General features: G+C 39.7%; 1 protein-coding gene across 1 annotated transcript; it reads right to left on the bottom strand.

Moving 5' to 3' along the window:
• Positions 1-672: 672 nt before the first annotated feature.
• Positions 673-6,055, bottom strand: LOC122530261 (immunoglobulin superfamily DCC subclass member 4-like; the record flags this gene model as incomplete). The annotated part of the gene is made up of 5 exons (XM_043657066.1): positions 673-1,272; positions 2,001-2,149; positions 3,194-3,344; positions 4,684-4,894; positions 5,885-6,055. Coding segments are annotated over 5 exons (783 nt in total), but the record flags the coding sequence as incomplete, so codon positions are not given.
• Positions 6,056-8,614: the final 2,559 nt, after the last annotated feature.

Here is an 8,614-nt window from a genome sequence, read left to right as displayed (position 1 = left end):
CCTTCTTCGGGTCCAGTTAAAGCCCCGGCCCCCGTCAAAGGAGACTTTGCGAAACGATACTCGTCGAGTCGAGTTGATCTTACAGTGCTAGTGGTTGGACAGCGCGAGAGATCCGTTAGAAGGATGAAGGAGAGTAGGTATCCCGTGGTAACGGCAATTTCTGACCGGAAATTCCAGCGATCGTGCGGTCGGACAGTGGCACGCACCGGGAGTCAAGGAGACAACACGGCTCGTCCACTCTCCACCCTCCCCCCCCTCCCATGAATTTACATCGGGCGACGTGTCTCCCTATCTCCGTTTCGCGGCAGTCGCCTAACAGATGCTTCCGCGTGATTTGCATAAAATGAGACTGTTCGCCGGTGTGTATATGCACCCACCTTCCAAAAGGGGGGGGGGAGGGATGCTACGTGCGCGCGGGCACGCATAGTCGGACTTTAGAACTGTCCCTTCCATTATCGGAAAACGTGGCCCGGATTTAATACCCGGGTAAGCCGGTTAATCGTCCGGGCCGTGTCGATGCGTTAACGTTACATGGAAATTAACTTAGAGCCTCAAAAATCAAACCGGCAGCTCTGCCCACCTCTGTTTCCATTCAAATCGATAGAGGGGGGGGAGGGGGGAGGGGGGGAGGGAAGAAACGATCACGATCGAATAACAGTATAATACACGGGATCAATGTTGATTAACAGATATATTGTGTCTATTAACAAAATGGTTAATCCTTTTTTCTCTCTCTCCATTTTTTTTTTCTTTTTTTTTTTTTTTTTTTCTTTAATCTCGTAATCATACGAATCGCAAGGTATTTATTATTCTACAGGAATAGTACAGTCGAAGTTCCGAGAGGTGTTCGGACGAGTTACGAAATTCGCGGCACGACGCGGCGCCAACGTAACGAATCATCTCCCCCTCGATAATGTAATATTTCGGCGCGCGCGCGCGCCCCCCCCCCCCCCCCGGTGGTTTTTCGATAGAGGATTTTCCGGGATTCATAGAAAATTCAGTTCGCGCGATAAACGTCGAAGCTCGTAAATCACAAAGCCGAGGCCTCCTCTCTCTCTCTCTCTCTCTCTCTTTCTTTCTCTCTCGATGTATTTATGTCATCCGACGCGAAGCGGACGTGTGACGCCTTGACAGATAAAAGCGAGCCACGAAAGACGAAGAAGAAGCTCGCTCACCGAAATATCGTGTCCACCAGCACGACCAGGCTGAATAAAATCACTCTCCTGTTGATGTTCCCGGTGCCGCCGTGCTGCATCGCCGCAGGATGCTCACCTAGAAAAAGAAGCACACTGTTCACCGAGGTTCGATCCACGGCGTTGGAACTGGGGCAACGACGGAAGGGAGAGAAAATTTTTTTTCTCCCCCTCCCCCCCTCCACCCCCGCGCGCGCGCGAGTCTCGAAAATTTCCAACCGGCCAGATGAAATTTACATAACGAGAGTAGCTCCCGTGGTTTAATTTCAATTCCACCAGGTTGTTCCCTTTTTTTTTTTTTATCTTTTTTTTTTCCTCTTTCTCCCTTCCACCCCCCCCCCTCCCCCCTCGAACGTTCCCGATTTGTTCATTACCAGCTCTAACGAGAAAACTCGCGAGTTGCGCCACGCGAGTTTACAACAATCCAACAACGTCCCAAGGTTTTTCAAACGCGGTAGAACACGCAGCGAGCGTTCTACCGTTTCCCTCTTATCTCTCCTTTCCTCTCGCGTACTATTCGTTCGCCACGCGACTGTTCCGCTCGAGTTTACAAACTTTGAGACGCGACGAACCGATCGAGAAAGCTAAAATGTTCCTCCGGCAAGTGTACAACGAGGCTCCCTTCATCTCGCGGGAAGAACATGTTCTTAAAGTATATCTCGGCGACGACGATGGCTTTGATGCCTCGACGGAATCTCGAGAGCCTGATGGAATAAAGGCTGGGTTTCCCTCCCTTCGAGGGCTTCCCCTCGCGATCTAATCTTGAGCCAGGAGTGTTTTACCCTCGTGTTTTTTTTTCATCCTCACCGTTCAACACGTGAACCATCACGTTCGCCGGCGCGACTTTGCTCGAGACGCACGTGTAATTGCCGCTGTCGTCGAGCTGGGCGCGCGTGATCAGCAGCTTGCTGGTGGTCCCGTTCTTACCTTTCTCCGTTTCCAGCGAGACGCCACCCCTGTCGAAGGTAAAGAGGTGACAAAGTTATTAAAACGTTGTTGGCCAGGCCACGAGTTAACTCGTGTTCTTCTGCACTTGTAATTAACTATTTTTTTAATCGTCGACACTCGGCGTGATACAGGATTATATTGTGAAATCTTTCTTCGTGTTCACTTTGTTAGAAAAAAAATAATAAATCTTTTCTAAATTCTAAAAGAAGTTACCCTTACGTTGGCATCATCTTTTAAGCTTTATTATAAAAGAGATAATAAATTATAATTAATAAATAAATAATAAATTATAAAAAATAATAAATCTTCTGATACTTTTAAAAGAAGTCCCCTTACGTTGGCATCATCTTTTAAGCTTTATTATAAAAGGGATAATAAATTATAATTAATAAATAAATAATAAATTATAAAAAATAATAAATCTTCTGGAACTTGTAAAAGAAGTCCCCGTACATTGATTCATCTTTTAAGCTTTATTATAAAAGAAATAATAAATCTTCTGGTACTTCGAAAAGAAGTCCCCTTACACTGCTTCGGCTTTCAGGCTTTCAGGGCAACTAAAAGACCACGTTTTAGAAAAAAACAGTCACTGGTATAAAAAGAAATCAGAACGTGCAGAGTATGCTATTCAAAAGGAAATCAGATATACCTTGCAAAATCTGTTGTGTACCATTACACGTAGGCAATTGCTATACAGTTTGTCGCACAAAAAAAAAAAAATTACTAAAATATATTATATGTATAAAATATAATATCTACATCAAATACAAGATTCTACATCTATTCATTCTGTATAAATAAAGTGTATATTGAAGTTTATTTAGATTGTTTCACTTTCGTACTCAATTACAAAATAATAGCCGGTAACGTAAGATGGCTTCTGCGTAAAATTGCCAGTAATCAATGTGCCGGTGAAATTCGTCTCGATGCAACGTTTACCGAATCGAGTAATCAAGCCAGCCTCTGATTTCTTTGTCGACCGAGTCTCTCTTTCTTTTTCGTTTGTTCTCTTTCTCTTTGCGTTGCGACAGAGACGGAAGGTTCATACGCACCTTGGACCGTCGAAATCGATCATCGCCCCGGCGTGGTACCAAGTCACGTTACTCGGAGGTATATCCTGCACGTCCACGATACAGGTCAGGCTGATCGTGCTGCCCCTCTTTACGTAGAGCTCCTCGGGGCCCGTGATCTTTGCCTGCACATCTAATATCAATCAACGGGATAGAGGGAAGCGTGGAAAACGACTGTTTCGATGCAGTGACAAATTAAAACGGGAGCTCGCGTGTCTTCCCCCCGCCGATCCAAAGCGGTTCCCCTTTGCGAAAGTTCACGAGACGAGATCCAGAACCGGATAAACCGCCTATGAATAAAGAATCGATGAATAAAAGATACTGCCGAGTGAGTGAAATTTATTCATAGCCGTTTCATTATTTTGGTAGAAGAAGTAGAAGAACTGGAAGGGCAGCGAACACGTTGAGGAAGGCGATATTTGTGTACTGCGGACCATAACGAGTGACCAAACCGTATACCAATAATTCGTCGATGTGACATCGCTGGATAGAAATTATCGAGAAGTAATAGATTTATTACTTATTTTGTCTATTTTTACTTAAATGTACTTAAAACTGAGAAAATATTACAATTTTGGGACACGGAGGTTAACCGCTTGCGCTGGCAACTGACTGCGGACCATAACGAGTGACCAAACCGTATACCGATAATTCGTCGCTTTCTTTTCGAACTCGTCGGTGTGACATCGCTGGATAAAAATTATTGAGAAGTAATAAATGTACTTAAATCTGAGAAAATATTACAATTTTGGAACACAGAGGTTAACCGCTTGCGCTGGCAACTGACTGCGGACCATAACGAGTGACCAAACCGTATACCAATAATTCGTCGCTTTCTTTTTGAACTCGTCGGTGTGACATCGCTAGATAGAAATTATTGAGAAGTAATAAACTTATTATTTGTTTTACCTGGGTTATATTTAAATGTACTTAAAAATGAGAAAATATTGCAATTTTGGGAGAAAAAATTCTCGACGTGCGTGGCACGTCATTCCAGCGCAAGAGATTATCCAATTGCGCTAGTATCTAATTGCGGACCATAACGAGTGACCAAGGCATATACCAATAACTCGTCGCTTTCTTTTTGAACTCGTCGGTGTGACATCGCTGGATAGAAATTATTGAGAAGTAATAAATTTATTACTTGTTTTGCCTAGTTTTACTTAAATATACTTAAAACTGAGAAAATATTACAATTTTGGAACAACAGGTTCTCGGCGTGCGTGGCACGTCATTCCAGCGTTAATTGAAACACGATCCCCGAAGCGAGGAAGAAGAAGGTGTTCAAACGGTACGAGATTAATGATGCAAAGTATAGACACCACCGGTGTCTCTCTCGTCTCTCTCTCGGGAAGTTTCGCACGACAAATTCTTCTACACGCTAAACTAAACTGAACGAACGAAAAGCGAAAATTTCTTTCGCGAAGGAGAAACAAGCATCGTACAAAGAGGATATCCGGGGAAAAACTCACCCAAAACTTTCAAGGTGATCGCCCTGTATATCTTCGGTTCTGTATTAACTTGACACTCGTAAATGCCGGCGTCCCGCGGTTGCACGTAATCTATTCGCAGATTCCAATCGTCGTGCTCCGGATTGCCGACTATCGTAAATCTTGCGTCGCTGGTGTAAGTCACCGACATGGACGTTAGGATGTGTAAATCCCTCTTTCGAATCCAAGACACCTGAGACAAATTCCACGAATGAGACGTGGAATACGTCTATTTCCCTTTTGCAAGCGCCCCCTTTCCCTCCTCCTATCTCCTATATGCGAGAATATGCATGTGAATCACGCTTCCTGCTTCTTGCTTACGATCTCTAACCCCCGAAAATTTCTTTGTCGACTCGTGCTCGAAACCAACGTGGATTGAAATCGTTTGGAAAGAAGGAACAACTTTCTGCGATAAAAAAAAAAAAAAAGAAAATGTGGCAGTAGGAGAAGCTCGAAGGAGGGAAAAACATTCGTGCAAAAGCAACGCGCTAATTATTTATCCATTAACCGGGGGGGAATTAGGTGAACATTCGTAATTACGTTAAAATCACTCGCGCCACGTCGCTTTGCGTTTCGGATAACGTCTTGGGGCGACGATACTCTCTCTTTCTCTAATGGTAATTAACAATCAGTTGAAACGTTTACGCGAGGCAACAAACGAACTCTGTTCGTTTCGCAGCTCCTCTCTTTTTAGCCAGCCCCCTGTTGAGAAAAACTTCGTGAATTTCTTACTACTAATTCTGCAAAACACTTCTGTATTTCAAATAGTTCTCCACTGGCTTAAATATTCACCAGAATTCTGAATTTTATTTTATTTTCTTTCTTATAATTACTTTTCTGTGACAAAACGTAATGTGGATTTCACGAAAAACAGCGTGACTCTTGCTTGACTCGATTGTTACGAGTAAAAAACAAAAACTATATAATAATTCGGAGTCTATTTGATTTCCTTTTACGTAAGTATTTTAATTTTGCTTCATCTTAAATAGTCCAACAGCCAAATTTTCGTATCTTACGAAAAATCTTTGCGATTTTTTTTTTTTTGAAAATCCAATTGAATTCAGTTTATTCGTGAAGCAACGAATTTTTTTCTTAAAATTTGATTCGTAAAATTCGATCTCGTTCGTAATTGCGAAGCGTGCAAGCGTGACACTATCATTCCAAGGAGTAACTTGAAACTCACGGTTCTGTTCCCCAGGTTCTTAACACGGCACAACAGCACGACAGTCTGCCCCACGACGGCGGTCACTTTTTGGGTTGAATCTTTATAAAAATACGTCCTCTTCGTCCCACGTTGCGAGCTGCGTTCCCCTTTATCGGGCTTCTCCCCGTCGAATCGTTGCACCGCTAAAATTCAGGCATCACCTTGAACATCATCGTACAGCTTTGCCCCCTTTCGTTTACAAACTTCTACCTCTGGTCTACTTCTTTTTTTTTTTTTTTTTTTTTTTCGAAAAAGAACTACCGAGTGCAATTGAAAAATAAGTGCCAAAAATACCGCCAGCGGTATTGTAAATTTTTTACTGCTGTAGAAAGACTGAACGATGTGGTGAATTTTTCATTGAAATTGCAAAATTGCAAACGGTACGATAGATGAACATATCGAGACACGTTTATTAAAATTTTCAAGTTCCCCTGGGAAGCACATTTCTTTCGAATTGAATCGCTTTGGTCGTAAATATTGAATGCGATTCATTACGTTGCGCTGTTTGTAACTGTTACAAGTAATTTCTCTACATTCTTGGATCTTTATCTCGTTCGACTCTCTGGAACGTGGTTCCACTTTTTCAATGCTCGAACCTGCATTGGTGAGACTTGGCGAAGTTTTGTACATATTTCAAGTAATTAAAAAAAAAATAGTAAGTAACAAGTTAATAAGTAAAGTAATAAGTAATTAATAATAAATAGTAATAATAAGTAAAAAAAAATATATATATATACACACATATATATATATATTTTTTTAATTACTAATATATATATTTTATCACAGTTACGTGTATATATATATATATATAACTTATTATTATTATTATTTATTATTAATTACTTATTATCTATTACTTTACTTATTATTTTTATACTTACTATTTTTTTTAAATTACTAATATATATATTAGTAAATATTAATATATATATATTACTAATACTAATATATAGATTAGTAAATATTAATAAATAATATATAAATATTAATACATTTACTTACTATATTTTTTTAATTACTAATACATATATTTTATCACAGTTTACAACTAAGAAAAAAAAATTGTATATATATATATATATTGACGCCATCACTTTCTGACTTCAAATTTGGCACTTCAAAATACCAAAATCTCTCTCAGACAAAATAAAATATCTCTCGATTCGCGACCAATTGTCAAGTTGTCCCGGTATTACGTGCAAATTACCCCTTTGACTGTTTATTTCGCGTTTTAGCAAGTACTTAGCTCTTATCATCTCAGCTGACGAATTCTAACAGCGATCTACGAACGAGTTTGCGCGTCAGGACAATATAGTTCCCCCCCCCCTTTTTTTTTAGCTATCCTCGATAGAAATATGGGCTCTTAAAGAATGGAACTACCCTCGGAATATACCCGAGCAGAAAAAAGCCGTTATAGCTCGCGGTGGAAGAAGTAGCAACTGCCGGGCCACACATGTGTATGTACGTCAGATTCGACGATAAGAGGGGGGGGGGGGCGTGATATCGCGAGCCCACGCGCTCAGGTGCGGTGAAAGGAAGCGAAATTCCGCGAGAGGCGCGGAACCTTATCGCTTGTAAATGCACCAAACGTTCTCAAGCGATCTAACTCGTTCTTCGAGTTAACTGGTTAACTTTGACGTTCGTCGTGTAAGAGAAGGCATTTTGTTTTTTTTTTTTTTTTTTTTTTTTTTTTTTTTTCTTTTCGAACGAAGAACATTGAAAATTTGATATCGTCTTTGGCCTAGAAATATTCGTGAATGTTGGAATACTTTGGGACTGCGACGAAGTAATGAAAATAGAAAAAGAAGAGCTGTACGTAGCAGATAGAAAAATAGAAGAGAATAGAAAAAAAAAGATAATAGAACAATAGAAAGATAGTGGAAAAAAATAGATAAGAATAGAAAAAAAAAAGTTGCATGTAACAGAGAAATCCAGTTTCTGCGTTTTTTCGTAATTTTTAATCACTTTTCCTCTACGTTTTTCAATTTTTCTAATTTCTTTTCTTTTAGGAATTAATGTTCTAAAAGGAATTTCTTCGTGGATATTCGAATTTTAATTAACAATTACGCGACAATTGCTAATAATATATTTATAACAACTCAATAACATCTCCGAATTTGAACACTAATAAAACCAACCGCCGTACAACAAAATTCAATTTACTTGCAATCTAATCAATAATTCTTAGCTACGCAGCTCACAGGTTGAAAGTAAAGATTTCCATTGAAAAAACGAATTTCCTGTTCAGTGTGTCTTCATATCAAACTCACCGCGACGCGAGCAAGACGATTCAACGTAATTTAATTCGCATAAATCTCATCGTGGACGTTAATTGATAGTGTATGTAAACGCGGTAAAATGAAAACAAGGAACTGAAGATTTTCGCGAAGAAAACTGACAATTAACGCTGACAATCCGGATGAATGATGATAAATGTTGTATAATGCTCGTAACTAGCCTGGGAACACTCTCTGCACTCGAGCTGCAGAATGCAAGATTTCTTTTTTTCACAGACACATATGCAAACCGATTATTGATACGTTATTATTATTATTATCATCATTATTATTTTGTTGTTGTTGTCATTATTATTATTATATTAATTTTAATAATTCATTGTTATATTTTTACACTTTAGTGACGATAATTCAAATTTAATGATTAAAAATTGGTGGGCGATATTTGTTTTACATTTGAGGCTTATAT

The sequence above is a fragment of the Frieseomelitta varia genome, unplaced genomic scaffold (genome assembly GCF_011392965.1).
Source record: "Frieseomelitta varia isolate USP_RPSP 00005682 unplaced genomic scaffold, Fvar_1.2 scaffold_336, whole genome shotgun sequence".
Lineage (NCBI taxonomy): Eukaryota > Metazoa > Arthropoda > Insecta > Hymenoptera > Apidae > Frieseomelitta > Frieseomelitta varia.
The sequence above is the reverse complement of the archived record's forward strand: the minus strand, read 5'-3'. Positions and strand labels throughout refer to the sequence as shown.